This window comes from Pavona decussata, unplaced genomic scaffold (genome assembly GCF_977016875.1).
Source record: "Pavona decussata unplaced genomic scaffold, jaPavDecu1.1 SCAFFOLD_51, whole genome shotgun sequence".
Lineage (NCBI taxonomy): Eukaryota > Metazoa > Cnidaria > Anthozoa > Scleractinia > Agariciidae > Pavona > Pavona decussata.
In genome coordinates, this window is record NW_028145473.1 from 1,668,927 (window position 1) to 1,691,271 (window position 22,345).

The window sequence follows — 22,345 nt, forward strand, 5'->3', positions numbered from 1 at the left end:
GTGTATAGTTAGTCTCAACGTCCGCTCGATCAATGTTTTCGCCTGTGAGTTTTATTTCGAGCCGGATGCCGCCGCTAGCCCCGGGAGGGGGGGGGGGGGGTACTCCAAAAAAAATTGGGTAGGGGTGTGCGGCCCGCTTCCCAAAACCCGTACCCTATGTATGACCAAAATCTGCAATTTTCCCTACCCTATTTATGACCTGAAGTAGCTTCTTCTAAAAAAAAAAATCAAACCCAGGACTAGAGTGCAAAAATCTATACCCTATTTATTACCAAAATGGCGGCAAAATGGTTAAAAGCGATACCCTATTTATGACCAAAACAGCCGAAAAACCATACCCTTTGCGCCGCAGCATACCTATATAGCCCATATAAGGGAGTACCCCCCCGGTTGCTACAGCACTCATCTGAAGTCCATGCAAGCTCAGGCAGTCGGTGAATCACGAATGGTTTATGGCCACAGGCATGATTTAAAGTATTTTACTATTTTGGCTTACCGCAGCTGTCCTGTGATTCATAAATTCAGATAAATTATATGACTAAATAACAAAAATGGATAGCACATGATAAATTGTATAAAGTATGACTGGCAGCAATGATGGGTGGCAAAGAAGGAAACTCGATTGTCGGCATCATCATTATTGTTGATTCAGGCAACAAAATTGCAGAAACTAAAACGAAAATGAGGAATTAGACAGGACTCCAGATTGGCCGCTAATCATCCACTATTTGCACATTGAGAAATTGCGTAAACAGTTGTAGTTAGGAATAAAATTCAAACTCTCTGTACACTGTCATCATAGATTAATCAGCAACAATAATTGAAAAATGTAAAACAGTTGAAGTATCCGCACACATGCCAACTGGGTTTTGTTAATCTTTCCTATGGGATTTTATTAAAGGTTACAAACGGCAAGCCACACTGAGAACGGAAATATTAAGAAAACATTCATAAGAGTGAAAAAATACGTTCAAATTATTAACGTTTATGTTAAAAGAAAAATGGGAAACTTATTCATTCTACCTAGTTAATCAAAAGAAAAAAAACTTTTGGTATCTTCCCACGTAATATATTTTCAGAATTAATTCCTTTCAAAATTTGAAATATAATGAACGTTTTCATTAGTTCTTTCACGCGTTATTATATGTTATTTGAATGGTACATATTTGAGGCGATAGAAATTAACTTTTAGCATGTTTAGCGCCAAAACCTCATTTACCCGGGAAACCGTGGGCGTGCTACCGAAATGCACTCAAAAATAGTGCAAGAACTAAATCAATTTACTAAGTCAACTTCTTCAAATTGCGTGCACTTCTTGATTTCAAACTAGTCAAATATTATACCGCGATTACATGGAAAATTGTCAGCAATGAATGAAGGATTATGTTGCACTTGAAACCGCGAGAACCGTACCATATGTCCGCAGGCGTGGTCACCCATTTTCATCACACATTGGCTTTTTGGGGGTCATGCAAGCCGAATGGTTGCAGGAAATTCCCAGGATTAATTCAAACTTCTTTGAAATTAGCTTCTAAAGCTTGATCCCAATGGATAAACCGGACACTTCGTATTTGTTTGACGCCAAAATGGAGTTGCACCCCGAAGAAGAAAGCTTCGCTCAGCCTACCATAATTCTTAAGAGCAAGAGTTCAAATCGGTGCAATGGTTTTCTCATCGCTGGAATAGTGGTGGTGGTGGCGCTTATCGCTGGCGCATTTGTCGGTGGATATATGGTCCGAAGAGCTGTATCGAAATTGTCCAAGTGCGGGACAAATGGCGAGGTTTCACCGACTTCCTCGCCTCAAATTCGACTTCAGGACATCTTGGCTGAAATGTCCTCAGAGAACATCGAACGCAATTTAAGGTTTGTTTCGACGATCTAAGCTTATTTGATTTTTTTTTATGTATCCATGATTGTCGAAAACGGATGTCAAGAAAACAAAATGTAGTTTAATTTGCTGTGAATCGTTTTGTGTAATTCTGTGGGCATTTTTTTATGCTTGGTCGATCCATCAGCTGATGATTAAATAACTGTACATGCATAATAAGTCGGAGCCGGTCAGTTCGGCAATTTATTTTAAAGGATATTTTCGATCTGTTTATACAGTACCAGAAAGCCCAAGGTTGGCTCAAACAAATTGTGCAAAATCCTTGTTCTGTATTAAACACTCAGTATTGGATAACCACCCCCTATCAAACTATTCAAAATTTCTATGTACAACACAAAGTTTCCATGACCTTTAACAATTTTTTAATGAATTTAAATTTTTTGTTCCAAAAAGAGAAAAGCTCTTGTTTATTGCAATGAATATTAACCCTTTAGCCACAATATCATCATACATACTGTATTCTTACTTTTTTTTCTTGTGGTACCAGTATTTTTTTTTTTTTTTGACATCAAGACTTTTCAATTGTTTTGATTGTTGATCATTCTCTTTATTCTCATCACTTGAATGTTTGATCAAGTAGTGATATGTGAGGAGAAATTTCATGTTGGTCATGATCACTATGTAGGATTAAATAGCTAGGTTAAAGGGGCAGTGTCACCTATTTGTAGTGTTACTTTGAATAGCCAAAAAACGTATTTGTATGAATCGAATTACGTACACAGAAACTATAATAAAGTGTTGGTTGTCTTTGGCTGTGGACAGCCAGGATTGAAATGGATTGCAACTTGAAAAAATTTGCCATTTTTTTTTTCAAGTTTTTTCCAGTACAAAAATGTTGGAGATTTGACTAAAAAATATATAATTTCTCCCCAGCTGGAGAAACCACTAAAACCGTAATATTTTGTTCCCAGTGCTCTAAGAGCAATTTGATGTCAGAAAAAAGGTACCTTAATAATATTATTATTATTGTCAAATGTCTGATCATTGTTGACCAAAAAGTCTCCGTGACAGTACTAGTGCCCCTTTTTAGTGTGACGCGCCTTACCGTGGCCACCCAACAAACATCTTTACAAGTTAGCCAATAATAATAATAATAATAATAATAATAATAATAGTTTATTGATATCCCTCTCGCAGCCTAAAGGCTGAATTACAAGGATGGTCAGTGACAATAATACAAGACACTATGGTATAAAGACAGTCAAATAAATAATTATTAATATAAATATGATTAGGAGCACTAAAGAACAGAGAAAACATAACAGAGAAAAGGATTGCAACTGGTCTTGATACTTAATGGTGCAGGATACATGTATCTTCCTCCTTGTTCATAAAATACAAAGCGACATGTTTTCAATAATTTGTTGTTGCATCACTTGCCTGTTGGCTTGTAAAAAAAGTTCGTTGGGTGGCCATGGTAGGGCGTGTTGCACTGCAAGTCTTAGCTTGTGAAGTATTGCTCTTTCAAAATTTTGAAATAATTTTAGTTACCAGTATTAAAAGCTGTTTGGAGTATTGGTGTGAACATACATGTTTTGCTGTTGTTTTGTTTTGTAGTTGCTTTCTTATGGGAGAAAATGCGATCAATCTACCAATCATCAGTGTCAAACAGAAAAGTGTGACCTCCATTTGCATTTCTGTATTTTCAGGAACTTGACCCTAAAACCTCATCATGCAAGCTCCAATAGAAATAAACAATTAGCTGACATAATCAGAGATCAATGGACAGGCTATGGATTTGATGTCAAATTAGTCCGATATAATGTGCTCCTTTCTTTCCCAGAGGAGGGGAAAATTAATGGTGCCTCCCTTCTAGATGCCAATGGGACAGTCCAGTTTTTAACGGCAAAAGACGAGCAAGTGTTAGAACCATCTGAAAAGTCGCCAGATGTGCTACCACCATTCAGTGCTTTTTCTCCAACTGGGAAAGCAAAGGTAAGCTGTTTGACTTTATGGAGGCATGAGTTTGTAATTAGAAATTAAATTTAACTCATCAACAATAGATGAGCTTGGGAACTGGTGCCTAAAAGGTAGCAGGCAGCAGTCAGGCACAAGGAAAGGAGGTATCCATTCCCATGGCAACCCTGCGAGCAGCCACCACCAAAGGCACCGTCACACTGAACCCAATCAGTGGAATACTTGCCAAACCCAATACTAACCAAAGGGAGGGTGGAGAAGGAAAAAAGGCTTGGAAATAAAGCAAGCAAAATGACCTTTCTCACAGGCCAGCATTAGCAAGGAAATGCAAAGAAAACCATGAGACGCCCCCAGTAGAGAGTTCAAAGGTCGCCCCCAAGCCGTGATGAGAGACAACTGCTGACCGGGGTTGTGTTGATTTGCTATAAAGAAATTTCTCCTCACAGATGATATCGCAATGTCATGCCTGTGGAAATTAATAAACAATTTATTACTGATCAGATTAGACTTGTGCATAGGTCAACACAAGGCCCTGAGTGAGCCCATAGTTTTCCTCCTGACATTTCTCTTCTCTGACTGCAGCAAATGTATAATGTTGGTTATGAAGTTCATGGTGATACAAGATTTAACTGGGCTGAACAAAACACTTGACATAAGACTTCAAAGTGGATTCTGGGGTTACTGGTTACTTACTATATTAAATAATTCAATTAGCTAAGCAGTCAATTAAATTACCAATACTCTGTATTTATTTGTTCCATCTTTCAGGGAGACTTGGTTTATGTAAATTATGGAAGACCTAATGATTTTAAGCTCTTGCTTGATAAAGGAATCAACTGCTCAGGCAAAATTGTCATTGCAAGATATGGACATGTCTTTAGAGGGGACAAGGTACATTTTGAATAAAAGTAGTAATAATTACTACTTTTATACAAAAAAGAAAACAAAAATATTAATTATTAATATTTTTGTTTTCCTTTTTGTTGTGCCAGTATGTATATAATAATTTGTTGACATTGTTGCCATTGTTATAAGGTCAAGTTTTGGTCACAGGTGTACGTCCCAGTCAACTCTCTCTAAGGCAATCCAGACACCGTCAGGACCAGTTTTATAGCTTTAATAGATACAGTCGACTCCCGATAACTCGAAGCTTCAAGGGAAATTGAAAAAGGTTTGAGTTATCGGGACTTTGAGTTATCGAGGGTAAAATTATATAGAAAATGACCTGAAAGGAAAGGAAAATTGGTTCGAGTTAGCGGGAGGTTCGAGTTATCGGGACTCGACTGTAGATTAGTTATGACAGACACAAGTGAAATTTGACTCAGAGACCAGCATTTGGTGATGTTTGCTCTCAGGAGAGCTGTAAGCTTTTAATACTAGTGATCTACGCTGTGAGATTTAGATCCCAGTGTTATTGCTGCAGTGTTCACTCATCTGATAAAAATAAGCAGGATCAACAGTAAGGCTTGCATATCAAGTGGATTTAGGAGAGGGGGAGGGGATAGCGGGTTGGTGATCTGCAAAAATCACACATGGGACTGACCCAAGATTCTCCTGATAGTAGCTCAGTGGTAGACTATAATTTACATGTTGGAAGGACAGGTTTGACTCCTGTTGGGAGAACGTAGATTTTCTTTTCCTGAGTATGCTTGTGTCACTGACTGAAAAAATACATCTGTACATTCTATCATTGCCTACATTTTATTTTAGTTTATTAATAAATGTAGCAAAAAAATATGTTATTCACCAGCCGGGAGGTCAGTATTAAGGGAAAAACTGTGCCCCACGTCTTGAGTAATTGGCCTGAGGCCAATAAAGTAAATACCGGTACTACATTAATGTATATAACTCCTATGAATTTCCTGAGGATTAAAACGTAGCTGGCATTTAATCTTGTTTGAGTAACCTAGTTCCACGCAATTTAAGGAAATCAGAGCCCCATACTTGTAATATAATGAACAATGCAGTCACTCCAGTGCATGTTTAATCCATCTTATTTTACCAGGTTACTAATGCACAGAAATATGGAGCAAAAGCCATACTGATATACAATGACCCTCAAGATTTTGCGCCTGCCCCAGACCAAGATCTCTATCCTCATGGGTGGTGGCTGCCTCGGTCAGGAGTGCAACGTGGCTCAATTCTAATGGGTACTGGTGACCCTCTGACTCCAAGATATCCGTCAAAAGGTCAGCAGAGGTGCATTGATGTAGCATGTACCTACACATACATGTATTTAAGGACGGTGCCTACTATTGTTACTGCGCATACGTTCTGCGCATCTCGAGATACTCGGGTTTCCTATGGGTGGTGCCTGCTAATACAGGAATATTTTTGCGCGGTTTAAAACTATGTGGAGAAAGCAGAACTTAGCAAATGCTTTTGGTATCTCGAAAGAAAACTGGGGGTAACCATGCATTTTTCAGAGATAATTAAGCTTCAATTTAGGAAAAAATCCCATACATTGCTTCATATTTTGGCGCTTTTTAGAGATATTATTGCTTAATTATCTCTGAAAAATGCGTGGCTACCCCCAATTTTCGTTTTGGATTCCAATAGGCCTTCCTAAGATCTGCTTTTCCCGCATAGTCGCAAACCGCACAAAAATACTTCGATATTAGTAGGCACCATCCTTAAAGGGGAAGTATCATGCAAGTTTGATGTCATTTCAAGCCCCCAAAATGTTTGTCTGTCAACAGAAACAAAAAGTAATTGTCTAGTTTTGTTATAAATTATCATCCCAGTGCAATAAAACTGTTGATTAAAGTGTCTCTGGCCAGACACAGGGTAGGTTCAAATGGATTGGAACTTGAAAAATGTTAGGCTAATGTTTTTCAAGCTGTTGCATTTTTGTTTCCAAAATGCGCTAGAACAGATCACAAGTCGTTCCTTTCAAGGATTGAGTTTATTTCTTTCCTCTCTTTGTTCCCGAGTTATTTTGTAGCTAAAACCTTATTTTCATCATTTTAAACAAAAGAGCTCAAAACCCCAATGGCACTTCTGCTTTAAGTATTCCTTGACTCCAACCCAAGAGCCTAGGATGGAAAGCAATTACTCATTCAAGAAGTGTTGTGTCTACATTGAATACCTAGTTTAAAAATTAAAACTGCAAACCTTTTGAATCATTTTACCTCTTTGCTTGTCTGTTCATTAATATTTTATAACTATTTTTAATTATCAATATAAATTAATTATCTTCTGTATAGATGGTGTACTCAGGAAAAGCTCAGCTGAAATCAAGATGCCTTACATTCCTGCTCACCCAATTTCAGCACAGGATGCAGAGCAGTTTCTGAGGTTTGATTCATAATTACATAATTATATGGCATTACTTCCATACTGAGAGTGGAACCCAATCCTCTTCCATGAATAATAGTAGTAATTGTTATCTGAAAATCAAAGCACACAGCTACATGTACTTACAATAAGCAGAAGTACCAATTGAAATGTTTTATTGTTGACCAGAAATTTTTGAAAAGACCGGTTTGAAAAGATTTACATGTATTTTTAAATAAGTCAAATCTGGTATTTTTGATGCAATCCTAGTTTGGGTGCAATTCAGTCAAACCTCCCTTTGAATTCTCCTAGAGCTGCCTTGGAGTGGACGCCCTTGTGCATGTGCTCTGTACAATTTAATGTTCAGTGTATGTATATGTTGTAGGTTAAAATGATTTCAACCTAAGTTGATTTGTATTTTCCTTTGTTAAGGTTGGGTAATTTACATCTGAAACAAAGGAAAATACAAATCAACCTACAGTAGGTTGAAATCATTTTAACCTGGGATTCATTTTAACCTAAATATATACATCTATCTTAACAAAGCATTTCTCACATTTTAACAGCCGAATGGGTGGTGTTGAAGCTCCAGATGACTGGCAAGGAGGACTGAATATCACTTATCGAATTGGCCCGGGTTTCACTGGTAAATATAAAGACTGGTAAGATCTTAGTACACTCAAGTCCCTTAGGTTAAACTGCATGTTCATACTCCCAGAGGAGCTGGACCCAGAGTTTTGAAGTGCATGCTCTAAGCATTGGTTCAGAATCATGGCTGCAATCATGAAGTCTTGAGGAAGGTCAAATTATTAATTGAAATAGATAATTAATATTATAATATGTTTGTGTCCTGAAGATGTTATTGTAATCATTACCGCAAAAGTCCATGATTGTATAAGCCACACCCCCAATTTGGAACCTTGAATTTTGAAAAAACAAATTAGGAGACATTATAAAGTCTGAATTTTCAGTGACGTTCCATGGTTAAACAATCAAGGACATAAAGTGAAAATTAATCACTTAAAACTCTGAACTCTTGGAGAACAAGATTCACTGAAGATCGAACGTTTAAAGACAAGCGGCTCCTTAAGGAGCCACCACTAATAAAAAAAGTCAATGAACAACAACATGCATGTTTATTCAGTGACATCTGCTAAAGTTTTTATGAATATTAATTAGGTCTTTGAGAACCCAACCACAAATGGTACTGTAGATAAGCCGCACCCCCAATTTTTCACTAAAATTTTGCGTAAAAAGGTGTGGCTTAATCATGGACTTTTGTGATAAATATAATCTGATGTCATATGATCTGGTGTTGATTGTATGCATGCAAAATGGAGAAAATGTAGCTTTGAAATGGTATGGCATGTCTACAGCTGTGCCTGCCCTTGAATGCCTGAGATCCTTAAATTATGACATTTAAATTTGCTGGTATTTCTTCAATAAAGTTGCAACGTCATGGAATTTTACAAGGCAGCAAAAGACATCTCTGTTTGGTAACTACATGTAGAGTCACATGGGATTGGAAGGCAACTTAAGAATGTGGACTGGACTCTTTCACATGAGGATTTATAGAGCTGTTTCCAGATGCTCCCAAAAATATACCACACCCTTAATTTGGCACGACAAAGTTGAGCACACCAAGTTAAAGAGATGCACCAATTTAACCTTTTGTGGTTTTGCCAGTGCATGTACATGTACATCTACAAACGTACAGTATAACTGTAAATATGTTGTGCAGTGTTGTACATTGTAGGAACTGGTCATTCAATTATCAAGCAGCCATGATAATGTTATTGTTACTGGTAGCTTTGTGGTGGTCATTGTACAATAAACCTGTCAACTGTAAATAAATTAAATTGCTAATGAGTAATGCTTTTCAGATTGCCAACTTTGATCAAGAGTTCCTTTTTTAATACTCAGGAAAGTTGAAGTAGAAACAAACAACAACCACACAAGACGAGACATCTACAATGTCATCGCTGTGTTAAGAGGATCTGTTGAACCAGGTGGGACAACTAGACAGTCAATGAATATCATTTTTAAACTTTACTTCTGCAGCAACAATGTACTCCTGTAAATGTTTATTTCTAGTACCAAGTTTAAAGGCTTTGATTCCAATTTAGTGTTGTCAGCTCAGAAATATGTGCTGATTTACTGTATGTGGTGAAATAGACGTTCCTCCCTTTCAATATGATTTAGCTAACATCAACATCAAGGCACTGAGTATCTTCAGCTTTTTCTATGCAAAATCACCATCGAAAGACATACTAAAGGAAATAATAGCTTGGTTAATAATTCGGACCGTATTCAAGGTTTGACGATCCGTGCGAAACGTACGTACCGTAAATTGTTGTTACGATCCGTATCTGTGCGACAGTATTGGACATGGATGAACTATATTGAAGACAAAGCAGAGGTATTCATACCAGACTTTTACTGCTAGGTCAGTTTAGATTTACATGTACCAGGTAAATTTAGTCTGGTCCAGTATCCAGTCAGGTCCTGGTTCTTGGTGGTCCAGATCTTAGTCCAGATCACCTGTTATCATCCTGACCAGTTAATAAGAACTAATAAAATACCTGATGACCATATCAAATGTCACTGTTTCTCAGACAGGTTAGTTTTACTGGGTAATCACCGCGATGCATGGGTGTTTGGAGGTATTGATCCTTCGAGTGGAACAGCTTGTATGATGGAAATTGCTAAGGCCCTTGGACAGAAGTACAAACAAGGTAATATCAATTAGCTGGGCCTTGCTGGTTTAGAAAAAAAAAAACTTGGTTTAGAAATTGATGATGACTAAAAGAGACGTTTGCTTATTGTTTCTGCACATACTTACTGGACACATAATACATGTCACAATTTCATGCAACGTTTCTGAACGTATTGACACAACGGCTGGTAGCCACTGGATTAAATTTTGCCTGTACATGTATTAACTCTCTGGGGTGGCTGGAGACCCCTATCTTACTTATTCTTTTAAAGTCAAAAGATCACTTTCTTAGCTGACTCTATACTTTATGCAAAAGAGGAAAAAGTTGTGTTGAACAAGTTCAGCATTTTACTGCTGACGCTTTACTGAATTGCACTCACATTTTAGCCGTGTTGGTGTTGGTCAAGTTGATTTGAGAGAATGGCACCAGGTGATCGAAGTCAATTGATCCTTTGAGATAAAATTTGACCACAAGCATTTGTCTCCCAGTGATTTGTGTTAATTCAAAGTTCCGAACTACAATATTTGTAACAGTTCTTCAGGTTGAGTGCATCCGGTTATTTTCAAATCAGGGTACGGTGAAACCCCGTTTTACGGACACTCGTTATTACGGACAATTTTCTTGGTCCCGTTCCATACATTTTCCTTAAAATTAACCCGCTCAATAAGGACACTGTAGGACGGACACTTTTTCTGTCCCCAACGGTTTCCATAATAGCGGGGTTTGACTGTAATTAACAATTATTCCACAAGTATGCGTTGGATAGGAGATGATAGATAGCCAACTAGGCGCGTAGCGCCGAGTTGGCTATAATCATCTCAAATCCAACAAGCGCGAGTGGAATAACTGTTTTGTTAAAAACAATCAAGAAATATTGCTAGATCTTGATTCCGTTTGCATGAACGTCCAGAAGACAATTTAATGGTTGCTCTTTTTCGGGCATGGTATAATAATACCATAATACCACGAACTCTAAACCAGTCAAATCCCTGGAACTGCAGTTTTTGTCTGTAGTATAATCCACAAAAGCTAGAGGAGACTATGAATAAGTTTATTTTTCTTCAGGGTGGAGACCTCGTCGATCTATCGTCCTTTGTAGCTGGGGAGGTGAAGAGTATGGCCTATTGGGATCGACCGAGTGGGTGGAGGTCTGTAAATACATGTATGGATTTATAAAACGTTGTGTTTTAGTTGTTTGTTAATGTGGCACTTTCTGCGATGCAATGTTACAAACCCATACCCAACCTATTTATTTGATTTTGGAAAAACAGCCGTGAAGCTTGGCATACAATGAGACATTGGAATGAAAGAGGGAAAGATAACTATCAAATCGACGTCAGTTTTCTCTTGTCTATACTCTTTTAGACCATAAAATGACGCCATATAAAAGTTCAAAACTCAAGTGCGGCTCGTGGTTTCGATGCCACGTTTTGAACATTTTATGGCGTCATTTTATGGTCTATAAGAGTATAAACCATAGAAAACTGACGTCGATTTGTTTTTTACAATAACATGGAAACAGTACTACGAGCGGAATTGACTTTATTTTTCGTTGAAAAGCGCGCGCGCGTTACATCTGACGTCATTTTTATTGCCTGTACTCTTATGGGCAATAGCTACGAGCCAATCAGCCGGCGGAAATTTGGACAGTTATTGTAAAATGAGTTGTAGATCACGTTCCAGCATGGCGACTTGAGTTAAGCTTTGAAACCAAACTTCGTTGAAGCTTCAAGTAATCGTTGATTGAAAATGGGAACAGTGTACTCAACGTTTGAGTATAGTGAAACGCTGCAAATCTGTAAACAAACGCTTCTCTTTAATTTCTTGAGTGCTCTTTTTTTTTAAACATTGTTTCAGCTGTATGCTCGTCTTAGTCGTTTCTAAAATACTGTACATGTATGTTTTTTACCTTTGCAGTTTCATTGACAATGACTAAAAAAGTCTTTTCTCCATTTACTTAGGACAATGTGCATTTGCTGTACCAGAGGGCTGTGGCTTACCTTAATGTCGACTCTCCTATTCGAGGTACGATCACATGACTGTGCTACTCCACAAAAAGCAGTCAGAAATGTCTGCCGTTCCTTCTCCCTCATCTCAAGTTGAGGTTCGTTTGATTTTATTTGGGGAACATTCGTAAAATTCATGCAGCGATGGCCGTTGCCTCCAACCAGCGCAGTTGTTTCTTTAAAGTTTTAACTACAGTCGTTTTGGATTTGTTATTCATACGCACGGTCTCCCCGTTTCTTCACCAGACAAGCTGTTGTGCTCTGCTGCCCGGATAGAATTTTTGAAAAATCTGGTCGACAGCTACTTCATGTAAACAGACTAAAAACAATCCTGAAGAGTGAGTCGAAATCTACCAATGTTAGCGAACAAACGCCAGGGGCATATTGACTCTGTCAAGCTAAACGTCTTCATTTTCAATTCACTTGTTTTCTCAAAGCGCAGCTTGAACTGCTCTGTTGGGTACGCGAGAGAGAATAAAGTTGTGATATTAGTTAAAATACAGCTGAGATTTTACACTCATGAAGCCACTGTTCTGTAATAGAGAAAGGGCTTCCTGTAAGTCTGGTTCTGAGATTCCAGACCTTGTGCTGTAGAAGCTAAGTGATACCGAGGAAATGGAAGGCAAATTAAATTGAAGATGTCAATGAAAGAAACTTTATATGTAGCTAATCCAAACCCGTCCACAAAAATAAACTTCTTATTCAACATGAGCCCTAAAGAGAGCAGTGTACACCACAGCACACACAAAATTGCATGTCACTTGCAGCTTTATGTGAACTTTTCATGGGACAGTACACTCCATGCGTATTTACATGAAAATACATGTAAACCAATCAGAGGATGAATCACAGTGGCTCAAAATGGAAAACGCCTCCTTAAAGGAGTAAAGCATGCTGTCTCAATTTAACAGCCAATGGAATTGTCCCTGCTTGTTCACGCTGTATCTCAGCTAAGAGTTGCTTTTTACTTGACATGTCTACTTTTTTTATAGGAAACTACAGTTTGTATGTTCGTGCAAGCCCTCTTCTTCATCAAGTGCTGTTCAATGCTTCCAGACAGGTTATAAAATGCTTTATTATTCTAAACAGTCATTAATCGCCTACCATTGTTGTGCGCAGCATCATCGCCAGCATTAGCGTCATCATCATCATCATCATCATCATCATCAAAATCATACCCATCTTTATTAGCAGGCCAACCAAACTATAATATCTTCTATGCGTGGTAAGAAGTCAAAATATGCCAACCATGCGTCACGGGGTGAACTTTTAATTTGTGTGAAGAGAAGCTATTGCCTCCGTGTAACAAAAGTCAGCCATTCAATCTTCTGTGCAACTCTTCGTTCATCGAATTACGGTGAATTCGCCCTCATGCAAACTCGCCATCAACTAACTCAACCATATCACATCAGCTATGGCGAATTAAACTCTCCCACAATATGTACTACAACTGTAGTTCACCCACAAGATTATTAATTCAGAAAAGCTTGAAATTGCCAGTGAGTCTTCAGTTACTTCTAACTGAACAGATGTACCTACTGGTAGTTGTTAATATACACAATTTGCAAACACTTGGTAGCCTCGTACTCTCTTACATCGCGTTGGATACTGGCCCTTTTTTCGTTCGTTATTTCGGTGGTTTTACTTTGTCATCTGAACTGAACTGAACTGAACTTTTTCGTCCATGCAACCATTTCTTCATTCCTATCTCTTTCCATCCTTTCGTCTGCTCTTTCGTTTATTTATCTCATTCATCCAGCTATACGTCCATTGAAGGGTAAAAGTGAATGTTGTGCTGCTAGCACTAAAGACCCAAATGATGGATCAGTGAATTAACTCTGTAGCGTCTGTTAGAGAGTGCTATTGTAGTGACCCATGGAATTGCTCCTGAGCGTTAGCAAACAGAAGAAGATAAATAATGTAAGGTTCCTCCTTTTCCTCGTGCGATCTCCCATTTCCTGACTAAGAAAAGTCCATCCTTTCAGTCATTTGTGCATTGATTGGTTTGTTCCTTTGTTCCACCAATGACCATTCATAAAGTCACTCTTTCTCTGTCTATGCTGTATATGTACCAGAAGGACAAAAAATGACTTGCAAATGTTAATTCTCATTTCTTCCAGGTGAAAAATCCTGTAAACAATAGTCAATCAGTTTTCGAAAACTGGTTGGAGAAGTTTCCGGCTGCAGATGGACGAAATCCAAAGTGAGCATAACATCGCGTAGTGTATATGCATGTAATCGTTTAAGACCAGTCTGACCGGTTATTCCCTAAAAATGGCAAAGTCCGAGATAAACTTCTTTTCTATAATTTGCCGTCGAAAAACAATTTTTAAAAAAAGCATCACAGAAAGATAAAGTGCGAACAACGCACACGCAAAACATACGCACGTTGTTCGCGTACACGCGTCTGTACATTTGCGTGTCAACACGTACATCTAATGCGCGCATTCGCTTTTGTTATTCAGTCAGAGAACTTTGCCTTGTGTTACATTGTTTTGCTGTGTATCATTCTGTTGTTCTTCTAACAAATGTTTGTTTTGGTGGTCACCCTGTAGAGCAGATTTCTTCGACGAAGTCAAAATATAAGAAATTGATTCGAGATAGAAAGTAGGTTATCCTTTAGAGGAAGAAGGAAGGGGGGGGGGGGGGGGAATTCTTGAAGCCCTAAGTTTGTTGTTCTTAACCGTAGCATTTAATTATTTATTTATTTATTTTATTTATTTTTATGTTATTGATTTTATTATGATAATTTTTATTATTACTTTTTTTTTGCTTCTGAGACCGGGAGGGGGGAGGGGGATTCTTCTGGGAGTGGGGGGTTAATAGAGATGGGGGACTTACGATCTAGCAATACAGTGGCTTTATTGACAATCCCTTGGTGGGGCTTTTCAGTGACAATACAAATTACTATATTTTATACTATATTTGACCTTCAAGCAGGTGTTTATTAGTTATTAGAGCATTTACGGTATACAAAGGAAACATTTAAGAATAGGAGGGCTTCATGCATGAACCACAATTTCCATTCCCAACCAGAAAGTTGTAAGGTTTATGTTTCACGGCTTATGTCTCAACTGTGTTTGCAGGGTTCCTCCTCTTGGCTCAGGAAGTGACTATTCTCCGTTTTGTCAGAGAGCTGGTGTGCCATCAGCTGATATCCGATATGTGTTTGACATGGTACGTAAAAGCACTACAGCAGAATTTTAGTACACTGTATTTAACACACTTCAAAGTTCAAAATCAAATAATTTAATAATTTATCATTATAACATAGCGCGCGTGCATCCTAATCTAATTCCTATTGGCGTCATCATGGTACATTTCTCAACATACGCACGGCCGTGCGTCCATCCGATGACGTGTGCAAGTCAGATAGGGGAAGCATGCGCGCGCTATGTTATAAAAACCTTTTTACAGAGAGACAACACCATAAAAAATGTATATTTATAAGAGCTTGTCGAAGTTTAATAAAACGTCAAGATTAAACCGATATGAGAAACCACTTTCGCCATTTTTTTTTTTTTTTTGTACAGAGAATTTTGTAATCAATCAGGAACAAAACCTGTTGTCCAGGAATCATTTGCTTTATTTTCACTATGTTATGAAAGAATTGGTCCATGCTTTTAGCTGTGCGTATATCGAGTTATGGATGCACTTGGGAAGATTGGAGAGCACTCAAGAAGCTAGAGTTGCTCTTGGCTACGCCTCAAGCAACTCTTACGCTTCTCTCGTGCTCTCCAAACTTCCCGCGTGCATCCATAACTCGATATACGCACGCTAAGCATGAACCAATTCTTAAACCTACTATAGCGCCTTTTAACATAAAAATGATCAAAAGCGCTTTACAAATAGACGAATAAAAATTTCAAGGCCACTATGAAACTTTGGAAATATGAATTACAACAAAAGAAATATTATAAACTGCTAAAACCTACGTAAAAGCTAACCTAAAAAGATGTGTTTTTACGTGTTTCTTAAAAACGCCAAACGATTCGATCTTACGGATATGCGCGGGAAGGCTGCTCCACAACGTAGGTGCGGCAGCGTAAAAAGACATTCTCGATCCTAGAGCCGCTCGGAAGAGGTCTGGAGTCGAGAATGCGTAAAAAGAACGAGCGCCTAAAGTTGTGAGCATGTTCCCCTCTGGACGATCTAAAAACAATGTGTTATTCGATCGCAATGAATATGCAGAACAGGACCTAATGCTGACTAGATTACTGATACATGAGCAAATGCTACTCCTGTTCTTCCATTTATTTTATTTTATTTTTTCAGCTCCAGTTTCATAATATTTCCTCCTACCCGACGTATCACAGCGTTCATGACACGTTCGCTTACGTCAAGAAGTTCGTGGACCCTGACTTCACCACTCATTTGGCCACTGCGCAGGTCTGGGGCAGCACTGCGTTCCTATTGGCTGAGGCGGCCGTCCTGCCAATCAACTGTTCGGACTATGCAGCTGCGCTGAATAAAGGTGTACTCGACATACAGAAAAAATATGGAACTGCTATGAACCAGGAAGGGATTTCTCTTGGTAAGGACATGGCTGATCTTGGATGCAGGCTGTTTTCTTATTAGGCTAAACAACGCTTGGAAACTTTGTTGCGTTACCGCAACGATTGCGGCTTGCAGAAAGATTTTTTTAGGACCATTTTTCGATAAACACTCGTTTCCATCTCTCAAACTGACCTTGGAAATTCACTTACATTTCTAACTTAAGAGGAAAAGAAGGAAAGCAAAACCAAAAAAAAACAGAATAGTATACGCCTTGAACCCGAATCGTTTGCTTCATTTCTTCTTTCCATAACCACAACAACAACGAGGACTAGCTGCCGAGGATTGTATTTTTCATTGTATTTATATTGAGTTACCCATCACAATAGACGAAAGCTAACTGTTTTCAAATCAGTGCTTTACTCAAAATATTGTAGTTCGGTCCTAAGCCCGAAAAGGATGTTCCTTGCCCAGCTGGAGCTCTATTCACTTCGTTCTCTGCCTAACAAATGGGCTTTTGTTTCCGTGTCATCAGGTCACAACCGTCACATTCGTGAACGCTTTCCAAACGCCGTCGAAAAATGTCCCAAAAAATCTTTCAGCTTGCGGCTACGCTGATACATGTTTCTCAAGCGTTTCGTTCTGTTGCGTTTTTCCTACAGCTTGTCACGGAACACCGCAACTGCAACGCACCATTTTTAGCCTTTGCGAGACACTTTACAAGACATGCTGTCCAGTTTAACGCTTCATTTTAGTTTCAAACAATTTTACGTCTAATTTTGTTTTCAGAATATCTGGATAAGGCTGCTAAGATGTTTGAAGAAGGAGCCGAAAGGATGCAGTCCCTTATTGAGAATGTCAACATTACGGAGTAAGTCATGTGAATGAGAACTGTTTTCGATCATTTTCTTTGGATCAGTTGTGGGTCTTACATGATAAATTTTTGTGTGATTCTCGCGATTGGGCTATCTTCGGAAGGTATAATTTGAGATTTGCCAGGGTTAGGCTGAATTGTTTGGTTCATCAAGGCGTGGCTTTAACTGGCGGTATATTTTTCTGGAGATTTTCCACGCACCTTGATTACAATCTGGAGGACAAAATTGTACGAAAAGTAAAACACGCTACTGGAGGCTTCCCTTCAGAGGTACATAACTCAGGTTTAAGAAGTGTATAGGCTACGAATATTTCAGCGTGTGGAATCGTATCGTGTCTTCTCAACTCCGTATTTCGCACCGCACCATATTTCCTGCAATGAAGTAATTTCAGTGTTTCCCAACAGGTCCGATACCTAGACTCCTTTTTCCCGCCTTCTACAACATAGCTTTTTACTGGTTTCTACATGATGGGGTATTTGAGAAATTTGGTGGGTAATATTCGATGATACTCTATTATTACCAGTTCTCAATTCTGTTTAAAACTTATGTAGTTATAATCGTTAAGGGCCTCTTACAGTAGTTATGCTGCGTGTGTTCGAGATTGATTGATTGATTGATTGATTGATTGATTGATTGATTGATTGATTGATAGATCATCAATCAATCAATCAATCAATCAATCCATCCATCCATCCATCAAGCTAGCGATTGAGTGCTTGATTCATTGATTTGGTTTTGACTTTTCAATCACAATGACTATAAACTTGTACAACGAGTGTTCGAAATTCTCTCCTCTACTTATTAGACATTCTTTTCACGTTTTTTCCCCTTCCTCAGCCCCTGGTCCGTCGCGTTCATTAATGACCGTCTGACAGGACTGGAAAAGAACTTCTTAAACCCCGAGGGTCTGCCGGGCAGGCCTCTTTATTGGTATGTATTGTCTCACTACACCATTATAATTAAGGTGAAGTTTTATCTTTAGAAAAATTTATGGACTGTTTTTAACCGAGGAAAAGCCGTCATGTAAACAATGTATACGGTGCAAAAAGAAGTTTATGGATATTTGTCCGCAGACACCAGTTCCGAGGAGAGAACGGTTGCGTGAAGAAAAGTGTGAGCTTAAAGGTCATCCGTTTTTTCTTCCGACGGAAGTACAACCCAAATTGAGAAGGGTATTAGGTAGTAAAGATGGTAACTTTAAGAAATAGACGAGTCCATTTCTTGTGAGGCTTTGTTTACTCGATACAGCAAAGCTTTTCTACCGCCTGAACGCTATCTTAGATAGGTATTGTGCTTCAAATGAAACCAGGGTCTGTTTTTGTTTTGTTTTGGTTGTTGTTGTTTGTAGTTTTAGGATACGTTAGAATAATCGTACTCCATTTACATTTTATTCCATAATTGTTCATCGCATTTCTTCACGCCCATTGTGAGCAAATATCATAGCACTTGATTTACTTCCTTATCAGTAAAAGTGAAGTTGTTTCCTTTAGGGGTGCTCTTACGAAATTTTGGTAGAGCAGATGGTAGGGTAGAGTATACAGGCCCTGTGGCACTCATTTAACATGAATTTGGTAGAATAAATTGCGCTAGCACTCTACAGGGTAAACTTTTCTTCCTGAAAACATCAACTTCGTTGTGTTTACAGGCATTCAATTTTCGCACCAAGCCTTCACAACTCCTATGCGAGTGCCACATTTCCAGGCCTCCACGATGCATTAGTGGACGCGGTCAGCAATGGGACCTGGACCCTAGTTCAAGAAGAGTTGTCGAACACTATCGTAGCAATCGAGTGGGCAGCTCAGTTTTTGAACTCAATAGTTTAGTTGAAAATTGAGTTTAGTTATTGCATCGATCTTTGCTTATCATGAATAGTTTTTTTTTTTTTGAAAGATGGTAATTTGGTCGTATTGTGGTACAGTGGTACGCGAAGCATGTGCAAGAAACATTTATGTTAGGTTTCACATAGTTATGCTGTTTTGTCCATTACCTTAGTTGAATTATGAAAACAGGATTGATTTAGCATCACATTCTACCAAAAACATGAACCTACCGTTTGTTGTTTAATACTTAACATTTTGATAAACTTTGACTCAAAGTCGTACCTTAAAAGGGCAAACGACGGCCAGTAAACGATTTCTCCCGTTTGCGGTTAAGTAAACACGGTGCTAAATCTCTGTTGTCTCGCAATTCAAGGGCAAATGAACAAGTTTACAAAACCTACCTTTTATGAGGTGAAATTCACGAGGAAAACTGCCTTGTATTGTTCGTATTGTATACGATACTTACAGGTGCAATGTTGCCCTTGTATTATTATAATTTTTTATATATATTTTTTGTGGCAGATTTTGCTTCCTTTTTCGTCAATATGGTGTACATTTCTATGTTTTTGAGCGAGCAAATTCAATTAGAGAACCAAAAATAGACTTTCGGACTACTTTAATATTCCTGAAAATCCTTCTGTTTTATTAATACATGCCTGCTACCCAACCCTGACATATCCTTTTGTTAGTTTACTATGCTTTTAAGCCGCCAATCAAAAGACAAGAACTGCACGTGCATCTGATTTGCTATGACCACCACACGCCCAGTTTACCAGCTCGCGGCGTTGACCCTCCGCCTTTAATCTTTTGATTGGTGAAGCAGTAGAGAGCCAGCCAAACGATATTAAAATAATAAGTAAGGAAAACGGGAATGAAGGTAGTCAAAACTTACTCGAGCGGTAAAGTTGAATTAAATTGAATTATTGAAATATTGTAAAGTCAAACACTGCGAAACACAAAGCTGTATATGATTGTATTTTGAATATTCAAGCTAATTTATATTGTCGAGAGAAATTTAGAGAAATTTAGTAGACTTTATTAGAATCGTTATGTTGTATCTGAATTATTTTACGGAGAAAGTTTTTTTGCAAAGAACGTACGCTAATTTATTTTGAAATGGAATATATCTGAAAGAGTTTGTCAAATTATTTGAAAGATTTATAGTTTGTTTTTTTATTGAAGCGAAAAAACATTACTGAAAAGATTTCAAAGTGACAGCTTATTCCGTTTAATCAATGTAAATTGTAAACGAGACGAACACAGTCATATAGTGAGACTGCGATGAAGTTCATTCATGAAGTGTCTTGGTGCTGATTCTGTTTGGTTCAGCGCGGTTTTTACTTGAGGGTTGGAAGTTTAATACGCTCTATGATTGGTTGGCAAAACTCGCGCCACTTTCTCAACCAATGAGAAGAAAACCCAAACCAATCGTGGCTCGCACGCACGCGTTTTCCCGCGCTTTGCCTCGGTTATATTCATTCGCCTCGAATTCTGTTTGGTTTATTGGCTTTTTACGTTAGTTGTGATTGGCTAGAGTATCCACTTTGGGTTTTATATATGTTACGGCGCTCAATTGAAAACCGCTCTGAATGGACTGAGGAAGTAGTAATTGCAAAGACATTGTGAAATTTTTGTTACGTGGTGAATGCAACACGCGATTGCGAATGACATAAAGATCGGCGTTTAAATTCACCCCTAGTTTTCTCTGCTATGTATTTCATCTACTACTAGGTACTGCTAGGTATGTCATCTACGAGAATAAAGAACCAGCCACCAAGATCACACTTTATGCAGGTATTATATATAGCAACTGTTATAAATAATATATTATAATCGAGGTCAGCATTATGATACATCTCTGAGCATTGCGTAGAATGTAATTATCATGACATAATGGTATGCTAGAAGTGTATTAAAAAAATAACATGTAGCTGATGGAAGAAAATTTAAGTGAAAATAAAGTTGGATTTGTCTTCAAGTTTTTTTACTTACCGACATATTGGTATATCAAAATCGGAAACAAAGCGCCCGGGCTTTGTTTGTCAGTCATTTTCAAGGTGTTTTTTTGTGCCTGGACGTGGACCTCGGCAATGAAAGTGGACGCATTATACTTTGTAGGAGTGCCATAGATTGTTACAAATCAATCAAGGGCAAGAAACAAGAAAATAATTCAAAAAAGGAGGGCGTGAGTGATAAAATGTTGGAACGCGATTGAGTAGTTGAAAAGCATTTCATTTCTATAAGGACCGCCAGAAGCTAGGATAAATTCAAAGTTGACAGGGATACGGACTTTATTCATTGAATTATTATTGGTAACAAAGATCGTTAAAAAGGCAGCGAAAAGAAGCGAGACGGCGAGGGAACGGAAATACAAAAGAAAACCTACTTTATAAATAGAATTAATTCGTGACAGAGAGAGAAGCATTTAGGAAAAAAGTTAATGAACCAAGACAGAAATTTCACATTTATAATTATATGCAATTTAATTACAAGCTTCAAGGCTTTCAGACTGTTGCTGGGTGTAGAGGCTCGTCTTCAGATAGCACAAAAGATCCGGCTGTAGATGCAACAGAAGGCAAACATGCAGTTCGACTATCTCCCGATCAAAGCGAAATATTTTCTCCAAATAAACGCCACTAGAGCCGAGGTTCAAGCTTCTTGAGATACAGCTATTTCAATTAACGTTGTCGGTTTAAAGCATGAAGCTAAAAGACAAGACCGAAAGTTTACGTGAGATTTTTATGAATAAATTCATCAAAATTAGTCATGCCTGGAGAAAACAATAGGTTGTAATTGGCAGTACAATGACCTGCACGTGCAGGGATGATTTTGATGAAATTATTCATAAAAAATAATCCCACAAAACATTGCGGTCTTGTCTTTTAGCTTGATTTTAATCCGACAACGTTAACTGAAATAGCTGTTGTAAATGGTTTGAACCCAGGAGTCATGTCATAAGTACGTAAATTATGATCATCCGGGTGAGTGTAGTCCTGAGAAGGACTGTTTGTGGTGACTTTGACTGACGTTTCGACAACCTGAGCGGAAGTCATCTTCAGAGTCAAGTGAATTGTGGAACGTCAGTAGGTGGTATATATACGTCTCTGGTTGTTGTTCTCTCGTCGTTGTTTGTGACGTTAGGTTCAGTGTTCTTGTAAGTGTTACGTCTAACAAAGTCCTTGTTGTAGTTGTTCTTGTTGAAAACGTTGTCTAAGTAGTTGTTTTCGTCTGCGAGTCTGTCAGGTGAGTCACAAACCAGTTGTGCTCGCCTTGTTAAGGTCTGTATAGTCGTTGCTTTGTGAGAAGTAGGGTTGTAGGATGACTGGTCCAGTAGTCTGTCAGTATGTGTTG

The 22,345-nt window shown here is 38.3% G+C and overlaps 1 protein-coding gene across 1 annotated transcript; it reads left to right on the forward strand.

Annotated features, from left to right (window-relative positions):
• The first annotated feature begins 1,429 nt into the window (after positions 1-1,429).
• On the forward strand, positions 1,430-20,972 carry LOC146481023 (putative N-acetylated-alpha-linked acidic dipeptidase). Its single transcript, XM_085108707.1, has 17 exons — positions 1,430-1,864; positions 3,539-3,824; positions 4,575-4,697; positions 5,812-5,995; positions 7,013-7,103; positions 7,649-7,744; positions 9,006-9,091; positions 9,698-9,817; positions 10,865-10,947; positions 11,761-11,824; positions 12,798-12,865; positions 13,926-14,008; positions 14,892-14,982; positions 16,081-16,339; positions 17,089-17,170; positions 18,012-18,104; positions 18,820-20,972. Exons 1-17 carry the CDS (start codon positions 1,548-1,550, stop codon positions 18,995-18,997), a joined length of 2,304 nt encoding a protein of 767 aa, XP_084964833.1. The 5' UTR covers positions 1,430-1,547; the 3' UTR covers positions 18,998-20,972.
• Positions 20,973-22,345: the final 1,373 nt, after the last annotated feature.